The sequence below is a fragment of the Vanacampus margaritifer genome, chromosome 15, assembly GCF_051991255.1.
Source record: "Vanacampus margaritifer isolate UIUO_Vmar chromosome 15, RoL_Vmar_1.0, whole genome shotgun sequence".
Taxonomy (NCBI): domain Eukaryota; kingdom Metazoa; phylum Chordata; class Actinopteri; order Syngnathiformes; family Syngnathidae; genus Vanacampus; species Vanacampus margaritifer.
The window spans coordinates 14,374,933-14,400,798 of record NC_135446.1 but is presented as its reverse complement, the minus strand read 5'-3'; the positions used below and the strand labels follow the sequence as shown (position 1 = coordinate 14,400,798).

Below are 25,866 nucleotides of genomic sequence, written 5' to 3'. Positions count from 1 at the left end.
CTTGATATACAGGGTGTCCATAAAGTCTCTTTACCATTTAAAAAATTTATTAAAAATGCAATTGATTAGATATTTTATTCAGATTTGTTCTATTGTATTCAGTGTTTAAAAAAACACACAATGTTTATCATTACTGACCTTAAGCAAAGGATTACTGATGCCATTGCCACAATTGATGAGGCTATGCTACATCGAACATGGCAAGAAATCGAGTACCGTCTTGATGTGCTTCGTGCAACTAATGGTGCCCATGTAGAAGTGTATTAAAAGAGGTAAAAAAAACTTTAATAAATGCTGAATACAATAGAACAAATCAAAATAAAATATCTAATAAATTGCATTTTTAATACATTTTTGAAATGGTAAAGAGACTTTATGGACACCCTGGATTTCGATATATTCGATTCAGTCTGCTCACATCTTCTGAATCAAATGTGATTTCTTCATTCAAACTAGTTTTTGCTACACACTTAATACCTTCCTGTAATTTTGAAGAGAAATGTCACATATACTGTAGTTGACGCTCTTTGCATGCCAAGAATGTTCCTTTAAGGGGGACCACCACAGCTCAACAAGGCCTCAAATCCTGTGAGATGTTCCCCCCTAACCCCCAATAGAAAAACATTCTTTTTTAGCCACTGTCTGCACTGAATTGGCCTGTTAGAAGCTTGGCGCCTGCAGCCTTAGCAGATAGAGGAGCATTTCAATTGCTGTGTGGATTTATGTGCATCAGTAAAACACTCGGTCGTCTTACTTAACCATCCCACAGTGGGGCTCTTGTGATGGCTGCGCACTGCCAAGCCTCACTGTTTGCGTAGCGGCCCTGTGAGCTCCCACTTTGAATCGCATCCTCACTTGCGTTCTCCGCAAACATTTAGTACCTTGACTCGAATCGAACTAAGCTTGCCATACGTCGCCCTCGCAGACCGCACGGGTTGAGTGTTTTTAGATAGAAATACTTGCAGGCTGCCACTGAGGCGGGGAAGAATGTTACACATTGACTGTGAATGTGAGACGGGGCCAGAGTTTCACTCGCACCGTCTCGCAAATGCCTTTGGACTGCACTCGCCCCCTCTTTCATCTCCCGGATCCCGCTTACCCCCCTCCACCTCTGCCAACAAATGATCCTTTTGTTCAAGTGTTTGGGATCTCCCGAATTCCCTTACACTCCCGGATTGGTGTCTTGATGTTCACCACATTGTTTTATTCTGTATATGGCTTTGTCGTCAGATGATGGATTTTTGAAATTCCCTCTCCATAACGTAGTTCGCCTATCTTGAAGTCTCCGACCCCGCTGTTCTCTCACTACATACGATCCTTTTAAAGGCGTTTTTTCTAATCTCACACCGGATGACGTCAATGAGCGCAGGAGCAATCTTAAAGTATAAATGTTTGGAATGAATAACTTATCTTGGTCGTCATGTGTTTTTAATGTTATGACTGCTTCTATGACAAGAATCTTATCTAAAAACAAAGCATCATTATAGAGGGTGTCCAGGAAAAAAAATTGACTTCCAATAAAGGGAAGGTCAAGTCAAAAATGTGCTTAACAATAATTTGCTCTCATTAATGTTGCATTTGTGGAATATGAATTATAAGCACTAAGGCAGCAAAATCCACTCGTTTTAATCCAAATTAGAGGGCGGCCATTTTGCCATTTGTCAACTGAAAATGACATCACATTGGCTAAGGCAAAATGTCACATGACCAAACCCAGAAAACAAGTGAGCCGTGACAGTGGTTTCCTTACCTACCGATTTTAAAAGCATCAACATCGGCTGATTAATCGGTCTACAAACATAGCTCAGTGCTTCCCAAGATTTATTTAACTCTTTGACTGCCAGACGTTTTCAGAAAAGGGATGCCGTGGGTGCCAGCCGATTTAAGCATTTTGACTGACCTTTCAAGGTCCACAGAAAATTATGTGTTTGGACTATGGAAACACACATACTACCAAATGAAAGATGGACTCTCATCTTTCATCAGAAAAAAAAGTTTGTTTCTACCTTATTCCGTTCTTCAGTAATCAACAATAGAAAATGGTTACTTTCACCGAAATGCTCTGTTTTGAAACAAACGTCTTTTAACGTCCTTGGCACTCCTCTGTAGGATTTTACTAAACGTTATTTAATGTTTTTGGCAGTCAAAGAGTTAACCAATACACATAAATTATTTTGTATTAGAAAAACCTTGACTTACAGGTTGAATTTTTCTGTGACCATGCTTAAAACTCAAATCACTTGTATCTCAATTTTTTTTTTTTTTTGGAGGGGGATGGGGGGGTTGCCTATAACATACATGACAGTGGTGTGAGCCTGGATGAAATCAGGCGCAATGTTTGCCATCCCCTCCAGCGAAAGCACATGACAGAATCTTATTATCCACTGTTCCAAATATTTGACGTCTTAACCATCTGGAGGGGGTATGCGAGCGCCACTAACACTATTCCCTTCCCCTTTTTTTAAGCCTCTTTCGTCACACGACTTCAGGATCAAAGTTTTGAATGCAGCCATTTGCACATAATCATATCATCTTATACCTGAAAAAATAGTTCTCCCCCTTTCCTTAAGTTCTCAATGACAAAGGTTATTTGGTGTCCCCAGAGGACAGAGGCAGGTTTGTTCGCTCTGCTAATTGGACAAAACACATGCATAACTGGCCAATTGGATCACTATCCACTGCATGTGTGTTCCCTGTCTCCTACTTGTCTAGACACTTTGCATGTGAGGTGAATTTTATTCCACTTTAAAGTAGGATGAAGACACGTGAATTTGCGCAGTACAGTGGTTCCTTGACTTGCGGGCGATGAACCAATAAATGTTGCATAATTGGTGGCTGGATTCATGACCGCATGTACATACATTTTCCTTTAAAAGACACACACACTATAGATAGTTTATGATGGCAGGTGTGTCCCCCCCCCTACCCCCGGCTGCGGAATCCAGGTCAGGCTAACAGCGAGTTATGTAAACCACAACCACGTGGCCGGTACATGATCCCACTACTCGCCCCCACGCCCCTCAGAGGGCTTTACGCGCGCGTGTCTTTAAACCCGCTCGGCTCTGAAGATTTAGCAGCCGATATAGCATCACTCTTAATTGATTACTTTGCACTGTATGCAAACTACAATCAGGCGGGGCTTTTATGGTTAGCGCGTTTATTCTAATGAGTGCCTCTTATGTAAATGAGCTTGTGGAGAGCGTCCATTTTTTTTTAAATCGAATTGAAGTTGGCATGTATTTTTTTTCATGATATATAAAGAATTGAATTGAAAAATTATATTAGAAATGATGCCAGCGTATACACATGCAGTTGTCACACTCTGGTTGAAATTAGAACTCCTACATATCAATATTCCCCATTCATCAATACAGTAATCAATTCAAGTGATTTTAATAGAGACAAAGTTGGAGACTTCATCCACCTCTAGACTGCAAATGAATGGCACTTGCGCAAAGTCATTACTTGCTAATGTAACTCTATCTCCACCAGATAAAACCAGATTCAATTGGATTTTCACTCATGGAGGCAGCACTTCATCGCCAAGATGTCAAATTAGAATAATCCATGTAAATGCTGTGGAATTGTTATGATTATTATCATGATTGTTACATTTCACCTTTGATGTCTGGACAGCCACTCCAGAGAGTCGACTATTTATATCCAAGCCATTAAAAAGTTAATATTCCATAATATATCCCCTTTAAGATAAGACTCTCTGAGTTAGAGGTCAGATAAGTTTTCTTGTTTGTTAAACTCAAGGAGATTGAGATGGCTCAACTCTGTTTGGGTGGGAAATGGACAAGCTTGTCTGTGTTTGGGTTGTGGGGGAGTGTTGAAGGCTGTGTGCGTAGACCGCACGGGTGTGTGTATTCATCCCCACAATAATAAGGCGGAGGTTTTTTTTTTTTAATTGAGGTCGTCCGCGTGTGCCGCCACGGCAACATTATCCCGTTACAGTCCAGCACTTCTGTGCAATTAGGCCAAAACGAAGGGCTGGTTGGGGTAATCTGAGGTGAACACGCACGCACACAAGTCATTTTCTGTGAATTTCAGGGAAAATTTTGCAACCTTGAACGCAACTGTGGATTTTTGTCACGGATTGTGTTTTTATCATTTGAATTCTCATTAATATTGCACTAAGGTTAAACTTTGATCCTCTATAAATCTTGCCCCGCCTTTTGTAAGTAAGCCTCTCGGCATGGATGTGCCAATTGTTTATTTTCCAGCAATGTGTATCTATTGTGTTAAAAAGAGCTTTTTCATCATGTGTCAAGTGATACTCAAACACTTGAGGTTCTTTTATGGCTTTTTGCACAACACAATGATTGGAAAGGAAAGCAGTCAAGGTTTCTGGGGCGGGACAGAGAGAAAAACTGCTAGAATACAAATAGAATAGAACTATTCAACATAAAATGCTTCACAAAATAATCAATCAATCGAATGCTCAAAGGTTCGTAAAACGCGGTTATTAGCTAGATTTATAAATGTAGATGCAATTTGTAATTTTTTGTTAGCTTCTGTTTTTTTTAAATGCGTTTTTATTTTATTCGGTTAACAAAAACGTTTTTCAATTTTAAATTTAGTTATTTTGGTCATTTTCGTTAACTCTAATAACCTTGGCAAGCAGACAGAACTGTTTCAACACATCACAATTCTCAGATTTTTTTCCATTATTTGTTTTTCCTCTTTCCAAAGAAGCTCTCCTCATGTGGGCTTACTTTTTTTCTTTCTTTTTTTTTTTTTTTTAACTACCATCGCGTGAGCTAGAGGAGTCTTTGACTTGTGTTGTGCAGAGGTGACTTTCCAATAATAGCTCTTCCAGACTCTGATGTCTCTCTGTGAAGCCAGGTACTGAACGGAACCAGTACCAGTAGTGTGTGACTGTTAACGGTAGATTGCGCATGCGTGTTCGTGCGCACGCATGTGGCATCGGGCCAGCCTTTCGTCCAAGCACGATCTTGGCCACAGAGTGTCGATTGTACGCGGCATGTTGGATCTGTGCCGGCCCAGCAAACCAGCAAAAGCTCCGGGTGCGGCCACCCACCAACCCACTGAGGTGACTGAGTGCATAGAGTGAGGAGAAAGAGGGGAGGGGGATCCCGGGACCGTTCTCCCTCTTTTCACACACTCCTTATTTTCCCAGGCCTCCCTCCATCCCCACACACTCCCGGCAACACTGTCAATCTTTTCCTCCTTAAGCGTGTGTGTCGTCACACGTATTCGCCGCGATCATCTCCGTCTCTGGGCTGAGCTGTGTGCATTATGTGTGTTCTGGGCATCACCGAGCTGCGCCGCTAACCGGGTTTGTCCGTAAAGAGCTTATCCCCGGTGAGCGCTAAGCTGATTAGCGTCTCGCTAACATGCCAGCTCTCATACAAGGAACACGTCTGGCTTTAATAGTGTTTGTTTACGTGTCTGCGTGTGAGCCGCGGTGCGCGTTTGGCCGCGCGCATGCGCAAGCTAAGCGGTCGGGTCAGGTGGAGCCGGCTGAGCGGATGCGACGAGGTCAGAGTTGATTGCAGGGTCAGCTCAAATGCCTCTGACCACAAGTTGGACACGATTCAACGTGTTCACATAGAAAAATTGAAAAACTTTTTTTTTTTTTTTTTTTTTTTAGCATAGCTAATCATATCTGTATCAAAGCATGTTAGCATTAAGCTAAGCTGACTTCTTCACAAAGCAAAGCTATGTTGCTTTAATTAAATACTCAGTGTCTTATTCTGTTTGTTTTCTGTTTAGTCTAACTGCAAACAGCTTGAAGGTTCTTTTCTTTGACGACCTGTCAAAATACTCCAACTCTCCTCCTCGAAGGACAAAAAGGAGGAAGACCTTACGTAAGTAGTGAGTGCAGATGGAAGCGAAAAAAGGGCAGCGGACATGTTTGCTCACCGCTGCCGTTAATGTCCAGAGAGCGGTCGTTAACCTTTTGGTGCACCGGCGCGACTCGACGTCACCTTGCCGACAGCGGCGGCAACGGAACACCGCTAACTGCGTCCTGTTCTTTGCAGATTCCGTTTTATTTAATTGCCCGCATTTTCGCTGGGCACTGTGTATGTACAGTATGTGTGTGTGAGTGTGTACGTTAGTATGTGTGAGTGTGACATTTTATGACTGAGAGAGATTGTGTGTGTGATATTGAGAGTGTGTAACTGTGTGTGGGTGAGTCAAGTGTGAATGTGAGAGTGACCAGCCCGGCACCTCTTTCAGGGCGGTGCGGTCATTATGTGCAACTTTGACGGGGTTTAAATTAGCCGCATTAGCAGCGCAGCATGTCTCCACAGGATGTTTGCGTCCTCACTTGGCAGCGAACAACAAGTGCTAAGAGGAGGAATTGTTCCGAGAACCAACTCAAGTTGCCCGTTTTTCAGAAAAAAAGTCACAATTGTGAAGTGAATTTCACAAATACAACTTGATTCTTTTGTCTAGTTGAAGCTCCTCAACTGATGTCAACATAGTTCTTTGGCAACAAATCACTACTTTCGTCTAAACAAAGCTCTTCAGTCCACCTTATTATAGTTCCTTGGCACTAAAATGACACAAGATGGTGGCAAAGCATGACTTTTTTTTTTCTAAATGAAGCTCCTCAACTTGCTTCCACATAGTCCCTTGGCACTAAAATGCCATAAAATAATATGAAGGTACTACTTGTGTCACGAGGTGGCAACAAAGCACTACTTTTGTCTAAATGAAGCTTCCTCAACTCACTTCAGCATAGTTGCTTGGCACCAAAATGATGACAGAGCACTTGTTTTGTCTAAATGAAGCTTCTCAACTTTATCCATTGGCACTTGGATGCCACAGGATGGCGTTAGGGCACTATTTTTTTTTTTTAAATGAAGCTCATCCACTCACTTCACCATAGTTGCTTGACACCAAGATGTTGACAATGCACTACTTTTGTCTAAATAAAGCTCCTCAATTTACTTCAACATAATTTGTGTCATGTTTAGTTTCTGTTATGTCATGTTTAGTTTCTGTTTTCCTTGTGTGTCTTCCTTGTCTTGTTAATTGTGATCCTGCCCTTCCTCGTGTTATCCAATCAGTGCCCTCAGCCACTTGTGTCTTGCCCAGGTGTGTCTTGTTGTGTCATTAGTGTTTGTGTATTTAGTCTGCTGTCTCCGCTCTGTGTGTGTTCATTGTGTGTTTTTCCCCCACGTCATGCTGCTTGTTTTTTTTTTTCCATCCCATGTTTTGTTTTATATTTTGTTTTATATTTTGTTTTATGTTTTGTTTTATCTGGAAATTTTGAAGATCTTTTTTGTCATAGAAATTAAATTATTTTTGAGTGAACCTCTGCCTCCTCGCCTCGTCTTCCCGCATTTGGGTTCCCAAGCATCCCCGTTCTGACAATTTGCTTGGCACTAAGATGCCTACGAGATGGTGACAAAGCACTACTTTTGTCTAAATTAAGCTTCTAATCTTACTTTAACATAGTTGCTTGGCACTAAGATGTGTACAAGATAGCGACAAAGTGCAACTTTTATCCCAGTGAAGCGCCGCTACGTACACTTTATTGCCATTTTGTGAACCCTAAGCTAGGACTCATGGACCCCATTTTGAGAGCCACCGCACAACGAGCTTCTCAAGCAATTGATTGCGTCATCCTAACTATTAAGGCAATGTACTAACCGCGGGCTCTGATTTGAACTTATTAGCGATCCGCGTTCAAGAAGCAGGAAGTCGAGCTTGCGAATGAAAGCTGCTCAATTTCCCTGCGCTTTCCATTAATAACATACTTTGTATTCAGAAGCGCTTGGGCTGAAAGGGACATGCTGCATACTTGCCAGGTGGTGACATTTTGTTCTTTGTTGGAGGGGAGGGATTGAGGTGAGGTGGGGGGATGTTGGGGTCTGGCAGCCTGTGCATAGGAATAACCACATCTTGTCCAGAGCGCACACGCGCGGATCTAAATGTGCGGCGGCCCGGGGGCGTGCGTCATCGCGCTGACGTCGCCCGCCGAATGCTGCATATGTGATAAATTAGAGGGGGGCTTTCATGTGTTCTTTGTGTGTCCCTTTCATGTCTAGTCATGTACAGCTATGACCTAAGCCTGCCACAACCCACACCACCTTATACCCCGAGACCCAACTATTTGAATACAAGACATGAAAACCAGTAATTTTACAACACGCTACTCACAAAAAGCTAATTTGTTTGTAGTGTTTGACAACAGAAAGAAGTCCATGCATGTCATACACTTCAACCGTGTGACATTCTGGGAGAGGCTTTTCTCTGAATTGAGGGCCCCACCTGTTTATGTTATCACATAGGCCTCACGCTGCAAACACATGTGTGTGCATGCACATTCAAGTAAGTTTATGAGTATCAGTGAAAGCATCTTGATATGTTACGGTGTGACTAAATTGTGTGAGAGTGTGCTAGTGTTACATGTGTGTGGGTCATTCCATGGGTTGAACCAAGCAGATTTTTTTTTTTGAATGCAACTTGCTGTACTTGTTGTTAATGACCTCACAACGCTAAATCTCAAATTTGAGGTCAATCGGAGCAATGGTTTGGAAGGTAGAGCCCGCCCGAATATTGACATATTTTGCATAAAGGGGCGTGGCTGCCTTTCTTTGAAACCATTCAACTTGAAAACTACTGGCTCCATCTTCCATAAAACAGTGTTTGTTGAAAAGGGAAATCAAAAAAGATTCCAAATCTGCAATCATTTAGGAGATTGGTGCATATTGTAAGCTACAGAGAAGTCAATTCTTCAGCTATTCATTTAAAGTTGAAAGTTTAATGAATAGTCAATGAGCATCTGAGGTTTTGGTTACTTTAAGTATTTACTGCTTCGAGTCCTAAACAACAACAAAAAATATCTTCTCAAACTTTTATAGGTCATAAAGAACATGTGAGAAATTACAATTTATGAAAAATGTTGAAATCACGTGATTCACAAGGTCAATATCAAGGTCAACTAAAACAAAAGGTTACTATAATCAGCACCAATCTTCTAAATGATTTCAGATTTAGAATCCATCAGAAAGAGAGAAAGAGATTAAATGAGATCCCCAAAAGCCTTTCGTCATGTTGGCTGGTGGTCCGTGTGTGTGATGGGCCAAGGACACAATGTCCCATGTCACATTTCAGTACATGTTGCACAAGAAAGCAAGTTGGCCGATTCTGCCCGAGCGTGCAGGGTAGCACGTGCGGATTTTCAGGTTTTCTTCCTGATGTGAAGATTGGATGCATGAATTGTGGGGAGGTGTCGTTTTTGCAGCGCGACATATTTTAATGACAGAAATCTGAACTGTTGATAGGCTAAAATGAGAAGATTTTGACTATTTTAGGTAAACAATCACCCTAAATGATTATTTGTTTGTCAAAATAATTGACAATTAATTTGATGATCAATTATTTGTTGATTAATCATTTTGACACCTCTAATGTGAGTGTGCAATATTATGGGCGGCTGCCACATCGATGCTAATTGTTAGCCCGTATGCCTCTAGTGTTTCCCATTGTAAGTTAGCATTTAGCTAGCAGTGGTAATGTTCAGTCGTTGTGTTAAATACACGTGTAAATTCTCTAACCTTCTTTTGAGAGTGACTGCTCCTTGATGTGAATTGAGAGAAATAGGACATTTCATTTCTAAGGCCATATCCCATAGGATAACACGACGTTCCCTAACCCCCACTGCCCCTCAAAATGCTTTTCTCACTGCCTTGTTCCCCCCACTCAGCACTGGTGCACTGACTTCCTGTCCCCACACATTCCAGCTCCTGGAATGCCCACTCAGGGAAATACACAATGACGTGAGCACTTTCATTTCTCAGTCTTTTAAACTGCAAAATTTAAACACATTGCAATTTATTAACCGTTATCCAGGTTCGTCCGCGGTCGTGAGCGCTATACACACCCAGACCTGCTTGTTCAGTATGCCATTTAGCTGTTACGTAACTGTCGGCGTTGTTTAAAAAGTGATTGACGGCGACAGGGTGAAAGTGCACACTGGACTCGTTTTTCCGAGCCCTTTGCGCCGGCCCCGCCAGCTGCGCGCAGTGTAATGTTTGGCAAATAACTTTGAAGAGCACATTGCGCTGCGTTCATAGCCCCCTCGTGTTTGTCACCAACTTTTTACGTCTCCCCATGCAATTAACTCCACTAATATCAATTATATACCTGTAGCTAATGTATGTTGTGTTGCTGCTCCGTGTATAAGTATCAGTTATTTAAAGTTTCACAATTACCATAGCATCTATGCTAAGTTCGGTTAGCTCATCTGTCTGTTTTCACATTCTGCCTAGTTTTAGGAAATTATATTAATAAATTATTTTGGTGCTTTAAATGTTTAATTCTTTTTAGCTTTATAAGGTTAGGGTTAGGGTTAGGGTTAAGTCTTACAGCTAAAAATCTTTAGATGTAAATTAGCATAATAGCATTGCATTTATGTTAGCCTGTCTTGGGTGTTCGGCATTATATGTTAAGATAGCACATTTTATTGCATGAAATTATATAGTTAGGTTACTTATTTTGATATTTAAAAATACAATATGATTGTTTTGTTTTCTAATTACCATTTGTGATTATATGTTAGCATTAAGACAGCTGACTGTGATTAGATGAAATTACATGGTTAGGAAGAATATTTTTGTCTTTAAAAATACAATGTTTAAGTCTCTTTTGTTTTGTGTCAACCTTACAGAAAACGTCAATTTCTATGCTAATTTACGGGGTTGCACGTCTGGGCCCTATATGTTAGCATTAAGCTAGCAGACGTTCATTAGATGAAATTACATAGTTAGGGTGAACATTTAGGCATATAAAAATACAATATTTGCTCATCTTGTTTTGTGCTTCAGCCTTACAGCAAATGTCAGCATCTGTGCTCATTTACGTTAGCCTTGGCTGTGTCTGAATGTCCTCCCTTATCCCTTAACCCTTCATTCAGTACATAGCCCCGCAGTATATAGTGGCCTAATATGTAGTGCCCTCATTCTGTTTGACGATTCGGACAGCCAGCTCACTACATTTTTTCTCATCGCATATCACGACGCAGCGGCACATAAATCTCCGTCTATTTATTGCGAATGAAAATGTTTTAAAACTGTAGGCTACTTTAGTTCCTTTGTTGTGCATATTTTCAACTAAAACAAATTAATTTTGCCTTTTCTTTCTGCCTGTTTTACAGTAAAATTCAACTAAGAATGACAAATAAATAGAACTGCCCGACATGTGGCAGAACGCAAAACTATGCTGAAAGGGTGGAATCAAAATCTGGATTTGCCTGTATACTGCAAACATTAAAATTGAAAACAATTGCTACAAATCCGCAATACCGCCCAGATTCACTACGTACCAGTTAAAGTTTACTGTAAAATTCACACATAAAACAAAATAGAATTGAATGTACACTATATTTAAGCACCAAAATGCTCAACCAAACCATAAGATTTTATCTGACAAAGTTTGCTAGCTTAATGCTAATATAAAAAGCAAAACAAGCCACAGAACGGATTGGAAATTAGCATAGATGTCATGATAATTATAAGCCTTTTAATAACTGTTAATTTAACACGCACGCGCGCTGTTACACATAAGCTTGCTGACGAGATGAATCCTCTAGTTGCACAACTTGAAGAAGAAGCAATGACTGACTGACCCGCTGGATTTACAACCACCAAGCCCCTCCTCCCCAACAAAAAAAAATAAAAAATGGAGGCATTCAATTTTCAAGAAGATTGAGACATACTGTAAAACCCAATGACCCAGACGCTTAATTACAGACGCACAGGACTCTGGAGGGTGATAATGCTGTCTGTAACCTCTTTATTTTCAACATTCGCATGTGCAATTTTAAGGTTCTTATGCAAAAGGCACACTTGACTAAACTATTTGTACTTGCCCATCCTTACAAAAAAAAAGTGTACTTGTTGAAGGAAATGAAGAAGATCAGTTTGATTTTTCTTTTGACAGAGTGAAAAAAGAGTGTGAGTCAGTGAATTAACCTCGGGAAGTGGACCAATCTTTCCCTGTATAATTTAAAATGTCTGCTATTGAAGAAGGGTCATCATTATGAGACTAAATATAGTGTCTGTGTCTATGTCTCATGTGCATGTGCGTGTCATTGCAGCACACTAGAGCGTCCCGTCGTTTTGGCGCGAGGGGTGGGGTGGGGTGGGGGGTGTCTCACATATGGACGCCTATCCGTGTTTTAGGCCGTCATGGCTGCATTTGTACCGGGGGGGGGGGGGGCTAAATTTAGCTCGCTGCATCAGGAGGAAGACAAACCGGGAGAGAGGGAGGGGCTTCAATATAGAGCAGCAATTAAAGGATTCGAGCAGTGCTGGGAAATTGTAGGGAGCGGGGCGAGTTCTCGTTTGTGCATTTGTTGTTTTGGCTCATGGCAGCGTGGCTACTTTGAGCATGAGTCATTCGAGTGAGGGTAGCACTTCTACTCTGCAAATTTTCATGCTCCGCTTTGTTGCGATGCAGACACTTTCGGAATATCATTCACAATGTAACCCTGAGGCCTTCTTCATTTTTACTAGCACATACAGACACCGTGTGTATTTAAAAAATATATATTTATTTATTTTTTACGCTTATTTACAGCATTAAGATTGTAAATAACATCAGTTTTTTGGGCTGAGGGAAAGTCAAACAAAAAAACATAGACACAGACATTTCAATTCCAATAAACACAAATCTCCACTATACTGTTTTAATACTCATGACTGTTTCGGTCTATTAGCACCTTCTATTGGTGGAAAGTGGATACTGCAGTCAAGCGTTGAGCTAAAAATCAATGCGATTATTCAGTGGAATAATCGATAGGATAATCAAATAGAAAAACACTAAATCATGTAGTTCCACTGTCGACCACTAGCTGGTCGCACACTAGTTTGAAACTGTAAATTTGACAATAGAAGATGTAAACAGTAGGCTCCAGCGCCCCTTTACAAACCTTGTGAGGAATAAGCGGTTAAGAAAATGAATGGATGAAGATGTAAACAAGAAGTGCATTATTTCAACTCACCTTCATTTTTGCTCAAGATTGTTAAAAGCGTCAATCCTCTTCAATCCTGCTTTTTATGCCTACAAAAAGTGCCCACTGTTGGTTCCTTTTATAATAGGTACGTCTTTAGACATGATTATTGATGTATATTGTGAGATAAGTTTGGAGAGGGTATCACTGTGTGCAGAATTTTTTGTGTGTGCACAACAGCATTAACTTTGAGCGCTATGCACTCATTGGCCGCAGCGATGACCTGATTGTTAAAACAAACAAGCATCATGTGCCGTCGCTCTTTCCTTTATACTTTTTTTCTCCCTCTTAGTCTGTTTGCTCGCAATGTTTTCCACCACCCTTTATGTAGTTTCGGGTCACTGTGTTCTCCTGGCTGCGATTTACTAGTTATTTAATATCATTTTCCTGGTATGCAAACAGCACTTCGTATACTTGTGAGGGTGTTTATTTATTCCTTTGTATCAGTGTTATACAAAGTGGTTATCAATCTTTTTTTTTTAAACCAAGCCATTTATAATAAAAATGCTTAGCTGTCCAAGTATTACTGTAATGACCAAAATTAGTATACAGTAATTCAGTTGTGAAAAATAAAACATGCTAAAATAATGATGAAATTAAAATTCACTGCACAAAAAAAGTTAATTAAAAAATTATTTTATTTACTTAGACTGACTTACCGTGCGTGCTGTTGAGTCGCGCCGGGAGTGACGTAATGTAGCCGACAAATTCGCCCTTCGGGGGACCCAGCCTTGTGAATTTGGACACACGGCCTGTTTCGTTCTTCTTTCAGATTTACACTACAGATAAGTAAGTGTGCTGCTATCTAGTGGTTGACAGTGAAAATACACCCAATACAAAAGCGCGTTAGACCAAAATATATAAACTGTACGGAATATATCAGCGATATAGCAGACCTCGAACCCGCAATGGTAGGGCGACGGTACTATATTTTATTTTGTATATTTATCAACTGTTCTAACCAAACGCTTTTTTTGTGTCTGTTTGCAGAGTGCTGATGCCAGCGTCCTTGGAGAAACAATCTGGTAGCACTCAAATCTCTGCTTGCTCCTTTTTGGGGGAAAGTGGAGTCATCCCTGGATAGAAACTACTTCTCTTTTTTTTTCTTGCTCGGTTGCGCAAAACCTAATGACGTTTGCAAAAAATTAGCTTTCATCCCGTGAGTGGGAGCCAATCACAAAAGTGTTTTTTTTTTTAAGGAATTCAAGTTCTCCTATAAGAAAGATCAAGTCAAATCGTAATGTGTATGGAAAAGAAAATCTTTACAGGTGTGGAACTTTAAAAAAGTGCCTATTTCAGATTTTGTACATTATGTTCTTTTGCTTTTTAAAATTCACTGATAACAGTGGCTATCACCTCAAACAATCTTGTCATATGGGGTGAGATTAAGCACCGCATTTTAGCATTTATTTTTCCTGTATTCTCAAATGTTTTCATTTTTTGCCATGAAATAGAGCCATACGCACGCCACAAGTATTTGGTAAACGAGGTGTGGAAACTAGTAGCAAAAAATGTCGTAGCATACCATACAGTTCAGGACGAGCTGTACAGTTAGTTCTTGGCTAAAATTTTACATTTACCTCTCACACATACAACTCCCACTCACACCTTAACACCTCTCATGCTCATCAAAAGACCTCTAAACCAAAAAAAGTCAGCCCAAAAACTCTCACACTCACTAGAAAAACACACACATAAAAAACGAATAATTAAAAAACTCGCACAAAAACTCGCACACACAACAAAACTGTCACAAATATTTAAAGAAAAAAACGTTCACTCGGTCCAAAAATCTCTCATGCAATAAGTTAGTTAGCAAGTTGTTAAGTGGGAGAAGTTTTTAGATGAGATTGAGAGTTTTTTGGTGAAGCTGGGAGGTTATTACTTGTGTGTTGTGAGTTATTTTGGCGAGTGTTGTGAGTTTTTTTTGTGTGTGTGTTTTTTTTTTTTTTTGAGTAATGAGTTTTGTTTTTTTGGTGAGTTTGGGAGTTTATGTGTATGTATGAGAGTTTTGGGGGGTGAGAATGAGATATGTTTGTGATGCGAGAGGTATGAGAGATTTTATGGGGTATGTGAGAGATTGTGAATGTGTGAGAGTTTTGTGTCTGTGAGTTTTTTTGGGGTCTTTTGGTATTGGAGCTTTTTTTGGTGAACATGAGAGTTTTTGAGTTGAGTGGGAGAGTTTTTTTTATTTTTTTTTTGGTGTGTGTGTGAAGGGTAAATGTTGTTTTTGATTTATACAGCACCTCATAGTTAGCTGTCTCACTCAAACCTATTTCCTCTCAGGACAATTAATAATGTATTACTTGCGGATCTGCAAAACCGTGTTGACGGCCAGGCTAATGCTAACCTGCTAGCTCAAAGGAACTTTTCACCAACCTCATATGTTAATATCTGCATCAGCACTTAAGTGCCTGTCTTTTTTTTGTTTTATTTGACCCATCACACGGATCGTCCTTGTCCTACACCACGTCTATTTTTCTGTACATTATCTCTTTTGGATGTATATAGCCTACTGTAACTTGTTTGATGTAAAACACATCTATCAGGGGACTTTATGGTCGGCCGTGGCTCTGATGAGGAGACTTCAGTGCCAAAATTCGACAGGAGAGACTTTCCTCAAGACGCAGCCCACATCGCTCAACTTTTGGATGCATTGCTTTGTTTTAAATGTAACCCCCCCGCCCCCGCCTGTTATCTTTTTGCAAGCAAGTGGAAGAACTGGTCTCTATCTCGTCTCGCAGTTATTGTGACACTCGAGATAAAGCTGTTTTTGTGAAGACTTGGTGTTTTAACTTCGATTACGCTTGGACAAGCTGAGAAATGCATGACGACAAAGTCCACCGGCCAACCACAACCACCACCAACCATGAATCATCATCATTGCTGCAAATTGCCTTCATGTGTTTGCGCGTCTGTGATGTTCCTAAACTGGACTTCATTGGGAACAGATTTGGATCTGCCATTTGTAATTGTCCCCATATTAGCAGCTACCAAAGTAGTTCCATGCAGTCAGAACTGGCAAACACATGAAATGTTTGTGATGTCTCCAAACCAGGGGTGGGCAATGTATGACTATGTGTGGTCAAAATTACAACAACAAATGTGTTGGGAAAATGTAGCTTTTCTTCCCTAAAACAGAATTGAGTTATTGTTTTTTAAACTCTTTTAAATGTAAAACAAAGAGTTGCAAATATGCTAGATTAATGCTAACGTAAAATAGTAAACACCATAGGGCTAACAATTAGCGCTGGCTATTTTCCCATTTAAGCAGCTGATATCAGAACAACAAATTGCCGCAACACATTTAGACAGATAAATTAACATTAACTAATAATCCTGCCGTACTGACAATCTGAGAGAACTGAGCCTCCAGTATTGTATCTTTTTTTTTTTTTTAAATGTCACCTTTGACAATGAAAATTTGCCCACCCCTGCATTACTATCCTTAATCAGGAACGCGACAGGATTTGTTCAAACTTCCCTCAACAATCCTGCCCACTTTGATGGTCACTGCTTGTTCCTTTCAATACACTTCATTTGTTTAATCGTGAAAAGTCAACATTGTCTCTTGTAATGTGGGAAAGTACTGAATGGGAAGAACGTGTGAGTTTTGCCATTGATTTGTTGCTTGAGAAACAAAACAACAACAAAAACTTGACTAAAGAATTCAGTCAAACAACAGATGGACTTGTGTGTTTTGTTTTGTGAAACTGGGCTGCTGCTTTTTGGGACGAGTCCGAGGCAGAATTAGCTAGCGTGAATGTTACACACATACTAGTTCAAACATGAAGTCTTCCTGGTGCTTGCAACAATTTTCTCAGGGTTGGTGACCCCTGCACAATACTCATGTGCTATAGAAAAGGGATGGTTGCTTGTCTATATGGACCTATAATTGACTGGCAGCCATAGATAAGATATTATGCACTCTAGTTGACAGCCCCCTCCTATCACTCAGCAAATGTTCAATTAGCTGCCTGTCAACTGGCTCATCCACAGATGGCTAAGTAACCTGATCTGAACAGCTAGTGATTGTGCGCCCACTGTAGAAATGAATAGAAATGAGAAATCTGCTAGCATCTGCAGATGATGTAAAATGAAAAAAAAAAAAAGCAGACTTGTCACACGCGATTGTTACACCATGTCGTTGTAAAGGCCAATTTTAGCCACCTTTGCAAAAGCTATTGCTATCTATCGCTGTTTCTGAAAGCGAAGACAAACTATTGATATTGCAGTCTCCTAAATCGAAGACAATCTATTGAAGTTGTTTCCTAAAAAGAAGACAAACTATCGATGTGCTTTTCTAAATAAAAATGACTAATGTTGCATTTACTTCAAATTACGCCAAACTATTTGATTTCCTCAAAAAGAACACACATTATTTGACATTTCAGGTTCTTAAAAAGAAGACAAACAAACATTGCACTACGTCTCATCTTGACACCACATCATTGTTGTAAAGTCAAACGTTAGCTACATTCCACATTCGCAGGGATGTTGGGACGGAGAGAATAGGCACAACTGCCATGCTGTTGTCGTGGCGACGTGCTTGTCCTGCCTCCAAGGACCGGGGAGATAAGGTCGAACTGTTGGACGGGTTGCCCCAGGGCGGGAAGCCACAGAGCTCAAATGACCAAAGGATGGGGGCCAGCAGGTGGGTTACTTCAGGATTTAGGTTCAGACTCTTAATCAGCATATACATAGTACATATTGTACTCTCTGATAATGCTAATATTGGTACAACTGAAGGATTGTTTAAACCCAGCTTTTAATGTTGTTAGGGGTGAATGACACATTACTTCATTCTTAAGTTACATAATTCAACAGTTCTAGGTTACAATATTACACAAGAGCTGCACATGCCCGAAACACAAGGAGACAATCAAATTTAAAATGCCCGCTTGCATTTTCAAGGGGCTCTAAACTTACCCCACAACTCTCAACAAAGTTGGAAACCTAATGTCCATCATGTCTTTGTTTTTTTTCTAGAAAGTAGACAAACTGCATACTTAAAAAAAAAAATGAAGAAAAACAGTTTCCTAAAAAGAAAAGATTTAAGCTGTTGCCGTTTCCTTCTAGATGTCCAGATGTTCCCATTTACACATAACCAGGTTTTGTTCTTACTGGATCAAATGTGAACCGAACCGTGACCTTAAAATATTGGTATGCACTAAAACCTAATTGTGTACTTTCACACTTTAAGTGGTCACCTGAAGGCAACCATAAACAAGACGTGTCATGCAATTAAAGCATTTTTAGGACCTGTGCCCTGGAGTGGAAGTGTGGACTAAAACGGGGATGAATCGCTCTTCCGTGGTCGTCTATTGGTCTCGTTGAATGGGCCGAGAGGGCTGCTTTTATGGCTGGTTACCTCAGCCGTCTCCCCCATCGTACAGTCTGCCCTGCTCACTGCAGGGTGGCAACGTTACAGGAAGTCTTTCTGTCTTTATGACTTCCTGCACGGTGCCGAGCACGGGAAGCTGCCTGCATGTAAGGAAATAGCTTTTTGTTCCAATAGCAAATGAGGGAATCTCATAGTCAATCATGATAAGAGACATGAAAAAGTTGCAGGTCCCATGCCTGAAATTGAACAGTAAGGCAGCCATTTTGGATTAAATCTATATTTAGGAAGGCAGTCATTTTGTATTAATTCTGTTTTCCTAACTTTGACTAACTCAGACTAGCAGTCGTTCATTGCTGCTTGCTGCTTGAATTACTAATTGCTTCCTTCCAATCATTCACATACATTCACACAGCTGACACTTTAAAAAAAAAAAAAAAAAAAGTTATCTAGCTTTTCCAGTAACTTTAAGCAACTGCTGAATGTGTTTGACCAAGATAAACAGTTCCCCTTAGCCACTAAAAGCCTATGGATTACACTTGGTAGACTGAAAGACACTTGTGCTAATCCTCCGGATTTTTTCCCCCCGACCCCGCAGCCATCTACCCATTTAATTTTTAGACTCAATAAAGTGAATTTAAACATGCCATCATGGCCAAAACTGTAAGGGTTGGCTTGTTGTTGGGCAATCTGAGTTATTTCCTCCCCGCTCACCACAAATGCAGAAGCAACCATTTTCTTACAGTATACTCAACCCACCCCCTCTTTCACTTACTTAGGAAAACAAAAGGCCTTTCTTTGTTTTCCTTTCACACACATACACACCCCACGCGCTTTTTTAGTTGCTGCCCTTATAGTTTTCTTGTTATCAAAGGCTACGTGCAAAATTAGCAGTCATCAGGAAAAATGCCACATGAAGAAAGTGAGTTGGAGGAAAGAGGGAATGAAGTGAGGGCGTGCCCAGGCTTCATTTTGACTGAAAGCTCCCTGAAAAGCGTCGACACATGCTACAGAATTCCCCCTCACTTGGGGGTGGGACAGGGAAGGAGGGAAAGGGGGGGGGGCTTGCAAGAAGACACCATGCGGCTAAATACATGGAGGAAGTAGTCCGCACACATGAAAAGAACGTGTAAATCAAGCAGCGCAAACATTACGCTTGTTAATACAGTTCAGCTCTATGGGAAAGTGGAGTCCTACACTTTCCACGCCACAGAGAGTAGTGGAAGGACCTGGGGGGCAGTGTTAATCCAATGTACAATGTGTTTGACTGGCAGGGCCCCTCTCAACACTCTCCACCTCCGTAAGGCCTCTCTTTGAAGGAGCTGGCGACTCGGGACAAGTGTTGGTATTTTAGGTGGAGTTTTCAGTTCGCTGGCTGGGAAAAGGGTGAAGGGGGTCAGGTGATGTGAAAGGAACCTGTTAGCGGCTCCGATCTCGGCTTAGCGTGGACTTGATGCCCCTTGGTTGTCTCGGCTGTACTAAAAGACAGACTCATTTATATGTGAGGCTTTACTTAAAAGGTACAAACTGCAGATAATGTACGTTTTAGTGACACACAGTGAGGCAATAGCTTGTTAGCTCGAAAGATCTTTAGCTTGTTAGCTCGATAGCTCGTAGGCTTTCGAGCTCGCAGGCTGGCGAACATTAACAGTTGCCTTTCCTTTAAAGTCAAGTCAAAAATATCCTTTATGATATGTTCTATGCGCCCCCACTAATCTAAATACAACATTCTGATCGATACTGCGTTTGTGGACTATGACTTAAGCAGCAAACCCCATCCGTTTTTATCTTAGGTGGCGGCCATTTTGCCACTTGCTGTTGACTGAAAATGACATCACAGCAGAGGTGGACAATTCAGGTCCAGAAAGTAAAAACCCTGCCACAGATTGGCTTTAGCCACAGGAGCTTCTACTTTACTGGCAGGTAACAAGCTTGTTTACCTGTTGGTTGAGGAGAAGCGCCTGTGGCTAAAGCCGCACGTTTACAGCATCTTCAAACATATTGAATGTTACGGAAGCGTATTGTACGGAAGCGTATTGCATTCACTTGGGAAAAAAAATGTCCTGTTTTTCTGACTAATTTTTTGGGGGGAGCGTTGTCTTTTTGAATATTTTTTTTTCTGTTTTTTTAAATATTTTTTTTTTAGTTTAAAAAAAAAAAAATTCTCTGTTTTTCTGACTAATTTTTTGGGGTTGCTTTGTTTTTTTGAGTATTTTTTTTCTTTCTGTTTTTCTGAATATTTTTTTCAGTTTTACTGATTTTTTTTCTGTCCAAAAAAATTATTCAGAAAAACAGGAAAAAAATTATTTTAAAAAACGGGGGGAAAATATTCAAAAAAACAACGCTCCCCCAAAAAAAATTAGTCAGAAAAACAGGACTTTTTTTTTCCCCAAGTGAATGCAATACGCTTCCGTACATTGTTAGGTGAATTAACTTAAAATGTTACAATATACAGAGAAGAAAGACATGTCAGATTGAAAAATCTATTCAATTTATGTGATTATGTCACAGCCATGTCACCACTTTTAATGGGCCCAAATCTAAAGATAGCTAGGCTCGCAATAATTCTTGATCCTTAAGGTTTTTTAGTTATAACAGACATATATTTTTGAGACACGAGAACTGTTTTAAACTGCATAAATGAAAACACGTACTGACTCATTTAAAAGCTCTAACATGTAGTCTTAAACTGGCGTGTGCAAATTATTAATAGGTGAGCGACGCCCTCTAGTGGTAGCAGGAGCCTCCATAATGCACTGGTGGCCCCAATCCTCTGATAGTCACTTCGCGAAATATGTAGGAGGGCATCCTATGTGGTTAAATGTGAATCAATAGTCTGATGTTGTTGTCAATGCACGCCCAAAATAGTCTCTTTCATGTTTGATAATAAGTAGCTACTGGTTCGGTTCCTCTGTTTTATGTATTCTGGCACAACAACAAAAAAGTTGTACAAGCGAGCAGATCATTTTTTCCATCTCGTCGTTATTTCACCAGCATGCTCGAGTCTTGACGAGAGTACAGAAGGGGGGACGGAAAATCTGTGTCAGCACACTCAGAAGCTGCCGCCTGCATGGGATGGAATGAGGACAAGAGGAACGGGAATACAGTCTTTGTTCTCAATTTGAATTGCGTGAAGAATTAATTTCTCAGGAAGCGGCACCATCCTTTGGAATTTTGTGACCTAAAAAAACTTTTTAGAGTGGGAATTGTTAGAGTCTAAGACCCTACGAGGAAAAACATCTGCTGTCATAATGTGGTGATGACCTACACGACACACCACACACGATACTGCCGCTGACAATCTTGAGTTTCTTCAGTGTTGATTAACACAATTTTGTACAGTGTAGAGTGTATTGAACCATTTTAACAACAACGATTGTCAAACATGACCATATTTCAAGCAGATCCAGCCAGGGTGGGATCTCACTTAACACACCCCAACACCACAGGATAATCGCTCAGGATGATCTGATGATCGAGTTTTTCTTGAATGATTGGAAGTGAGTATGAATATCGAGAAACAAGCCATTTTGAGTAACAAAACCACAGCTACAGTAGTAGATTTCCACCTTTTTTTTTTAATTGGTCTTATTTAATAACAAATCATCTGAACCATCTAGATCTGAACCTTAGATGGACTTGAAGGAGACGTTCCCTGTTGAAATTCGGAGGTAATTTAGTTCTAACAAATCTTCCAGCAGTGTCTCGTACGTCCCGCTGTCAAATATGTCACTTGATTCATTGTTCGTTTTAATGATCGTCTTACTTTCTTTGTCTATATCAAAGGGGCTTCTATTTTCGCCGTTGGGGACCGGTACCCTAGCACTAAAGAACCTGACTCCTAATTTTGTAACGTTCGGAAAACTCGCAGTAGCCAATGTCTGAGTTGTTGACGCGTTTCCCATCAGCTCACTTTTAGGCCACTTATTCAGCCTGATGATGGGCGAGTTCTCAGAAACACGGTTGAGGCCCGCGCGATGGGCGCTGTGCACGCGCCGGCCTCGCACCGTGCTGCTGGTGGACGTGCCGAAGAGCCTCGACTTGCCCTCGTCGAGCGTCCGCCCGGTGCCTTCCGATGCGGCACGACCCGCCATCGCTCCTGTCGATGTTTGCCTTTCAGTCTGTGTTCCGTTTTGCTCGTTTCCAAATGCCAGGACCTCGTTTCCGTGTTGCAAAGACGTTTCCGGAATTGGGCTTGTACTTGCAAACTGAGAAATGTTTTGGTCCAGACCTTCAAAATTCTGCTGAACGGCAGATTTGCTAGAAGATGCAGTATTGGCACCCTTGACCTGATTTGACGGCTGTCTTAGCAGCCGGCGATCCAGTTTTGGGGGATGTCGAAATTCAGTTGTGGACGAAGCAGCTGTAGTTCGAGGCTCAACTTTTCTCCGGCTGAAACTGTATTTGGACGATAGAGCGGGGTAAACATTTGCCATTTTGAATGTGTAGCTTTTTCCTTTATTGGTTGGAGAGTCACTGGCAAAAGCCAAAGAGCCTGGCCAGCGTGATCTTTTTACTCCGAGCAACTTGCTATTACTTCTTGAGGACGTCAGATGGACAGGCTTTCTGGTTGTCACGGCCATGAAGCCGATTGCAGAAACAGGAGGCACAACATTTGCCGAATGTTTGTCTTTGTGACTTTGAGCTGCAAAGTGTCGCGGAAAGTATACTCTTGCATTGTCTTCCTCCTTGGCCGACATTGTCCTACTGTACTTCGGAACCCTTTCGTCCGTCTCAATCTTGGACACTGCAAGGGAATTCAAAGGTTTCCCAAATTCTTCTCGTCTGACGAAAGACGGCTTGAAGAGAAACGACTGTACCTCTTTATCATTAGCGAGGGATGATGTCAGTTTTTCCGGCTGAGGACTGTGTTTGAAAACAGAGACTTCCATGGTTTTCTCCGAGGAGGAGGTCAGACGTCTCAGCGGAAATCTGCCAGGTCGAATACCGCTGGACATTCTCGGAACTTCCGCTTTGGCAGATTCGTCAGCGAATTTGCGTCCTCCAGTCAAAAGGACGGAGGACGTTTGCCACACTGATTTGACTCCGGATTGACCTCTCATTCTTGCAGGAATTTTAGGAGCATCCAATCTGGGGACCTCTTCAAACCTTGGCTCTTCTTTAGCGTTCCTGGAGCTCTGATGTAAGGGATGACCAGGAGCTGATTTCAGGACGACCACTGGATATTGGTGGAGGTTTTTGCCTTGCCTGACGAAAAGCCTGTTTGCCGGTCCTGTCATCTCTGGTTGGAATGGTTTGTAATCTTGGCCCCTTTGACGGGAACGAAAATAGTTTGTGTTCTGCAGCTGGCTTGATTGATGTCCAGAAGAGGGCAACAGGTACTGGCTGTACGGAGAATTTGACGACGCCTTCATAACATCAGTACCGAGGACGCTCACTGGACTGGCTACAAGTGAGAAGAAATTGGAAAGCAGAAATTGTGTTCACTATATTCAACAATAATAAAGCAATGCATACAAAGTATAAAATATAAAAAGTCTACAAACCCGTATTTAAATGCAAGGATTTTGTTATTTAAAAAACAAACAAACATTTTCTGTGGTCAATATGACCAATAACCTGTACAACTCAAAACACAGAAAGTCAAAATAAACCACCGACATAGTGTTTTCATATGTGGCTATGTTCAGAATTAACCATTGAATGTGTTATGGTCTAATGAAACCTGCATGGCAATAACACTGCAGGCTTCTGCTATAAGGTAAAAAAAAAAAAAAAAAAAAGGGAAAAATGTCAGAAAAAGCCAACCAGAACATCTGAAATATATGTGGGGTTAATTAGAAGCACTTTAAATGTTGTGTGGTGCTTCCCATCTAATCCGAGTTAGAGTGTAATTAGTTAATTACGGACAAAGCCACGCCCCCAGTTACAAAGAGCGTGTGCAGACATGTGCAACCATATTATTTCATTTTTAATTCTCCTCTTGAAAATAATGTATTGTTTTCAACTGAGTTGCACATGTTTCAGATTACAAATAATGGTGGAAAGTTTTGAAATGGTTTGGTCTAATTTTTGTATCACAAAAAAAAACTGGCATTTGAGAAGGGGTGTGTAGACTTTTAGTACATACATAATTGGATCGATCAGTAGAAGTAAAAAAAATGTTTTTTGTTTTTAAACATCCAAATAGGTCAGTTATGTTTTATAAATGGAATTATAAATAAGTCAGTTTGACTGGCATGATAACAAAAGCATTAAAATATATTTTTATGAAAAATATTTCAAAAGCAAGAAAAAGAAGTAAAGAACAATAATAAGCACAAAGATTGTTTTTAAAAATATTTTTGGGATTTATGGTTAATTTGGCTCACAGTTTAACAGAAGTGTTAAAAATAGTAACAATTTCATTGTATATTATTGAAAATTAATACAGAAAAAGAATAGTAAAAAAACAGTTTTTTTTTCTTTGTTTTACATTTTTTTGTCAATATTTTTTAAATGGGCCCATTTAACAGGCAACATAGCAGGAGGGTTCGAAAAAAAAAAAAGATTTGTATTTATTTTTGACTTAACAAAAGAAGATAATTTTCCGACATGGAGCAAGCAGAGAGTACGTTTTGGGCTCACCTCGTGCGAAATGCAAGCGTGTGATCGATGACATGACAGCTGCACAGACCAGCACAAAGACAAAGAGGTGTCTGCAGATGGTAAGGCAAAACAACAACAAAAACAAGCTGTGCATTGCTGCAAAATGTGATCAAAGAACAAACCGCAAACAGCATATTTACCGAGTGGCAATGGGCATTATTGGCAACTTCCTCCTTGGCTTGTGCGATGGTCAAAAAGGTTAGTTGTGTGTTTTCTTTTGCCTGTCAAACTGGTTGGGAGTCTGATTGGAGGCAATCCCTTTCACCTGGTCTACTTCTTCAGTGGAATACCACCAAACTGAGTGATTCATCTAAAAGATAAGATGCAACAACCAGGTGGGACTATATTTCATTTTTGATTTTATATGTATAGAAAAGACATAACGTGGCACAAGTGAATTACACAATTATGTGTTAAAGACCATAGCAATAGGCCAGAGGTGTGAGGGGGAAAAACAAGAAATGAATCATGTGTTGTATGAAGTTGAGGAGTGTTCAAATAACGATGATTGCCGAATTACATGCAAGAGAGGCCTGGAAATATATACATATACAGACACATATACTGTATATATAACAATAAGTCGACTATTATTCCAGCAGTGCCACCTCTGTGTCTTTACGCCAAACTGTCACAATCCTCCCCACGCAGTCCCGCTTGCAGCCTATTGGTGGTCTCAAGCTTTATGAAGTCTTGATTATAGATTCCCCAAGGGAAGAGAAGAAGAAATGTGATTGTTGTCATAACAACAATGTGGCTCGTGTGCTGCTCTGTTAAAAGGACAAATGCTATGAATCACTTTTAAGGTCTCAACCAGTTCAACTTTTACCCACATTTGGACTTCAAACCCAAACACTGGCCTTAAATGTGTGATTAAAAAAAATAAGCTTTTAATTTGATAAATGTTAGCTCAAAATAA

General features: G+C 40.5%; 2 protein-coding genes across 5 annotated transcripts in view; one reads left to right on the top strand and one right to left on the bottom strand.

Moving 5' to 3' along the window:
* Positions 1 to 16,681, top strand: part of LOC144035530 (insulin receptor substrate 1-B) — a 34,063-nt gene extending 17,382 nt beyond the window's left edge. Inside the window, exon 4 of the mRNA XM_077545287.1 lies at positions 13,988 to 16,681. Within this exon, the coding sequence (XP_077401413.1) occupies positions 13,988 to 13,995 (8 nt within the window). The 3' untranslated portion in view covers positions 13,996 to 16,681. The remainder of the gene's footprint in view (positions 1 to 13,987) is intronic.
* A 5,215-nt stretch (positions 16,682 to 21,896) lies between these two features.
* On the bottom strand, positions 21,897 to 25,751 carry LOC144035532 (uncharacterized). Of its 4 annotated transcripts, none has more exons than XM_077545293.1 (4): positions 25,556 to 25,751; positions 25,088 to 25,257; positions 24,927 to 24,965; positions 21,897 to 23,745 (listed from the first exon to the last, which is right to left on the bottom strand). In XM_077545293.1, exons 3-4 carry the CDS (start codon positions 24,958 to 24,960, stop codon positions 21,968 to 21,970), a joined length of 1,812 nt encoding a protein of 603 aa, XP_077401419.1. In that variant the 5' UTR covers positions 24,961 to 24,965; positions 25,088 to 25,257; positions 25,556 to 25,751; the 3' UTR covers positions 21,897 to 21,967. The 4 variants fall into 4 exon arrangements, with proteins under 4 accessions (XP_077401419.1, XP_077401418.1, XP_077401416.1 ...); XM_077545292.1 differs by having other exon boundaries at positions 24,927 to 24,997; positions 25,468 to 25,749; XM_077545290.1 differs by having other exon boundaries at positions 24,927 to 24,997; positions 25,556 to 25,749.
* Positions 25,752 to 25,866: the final 115 nt, after the last annotated feature.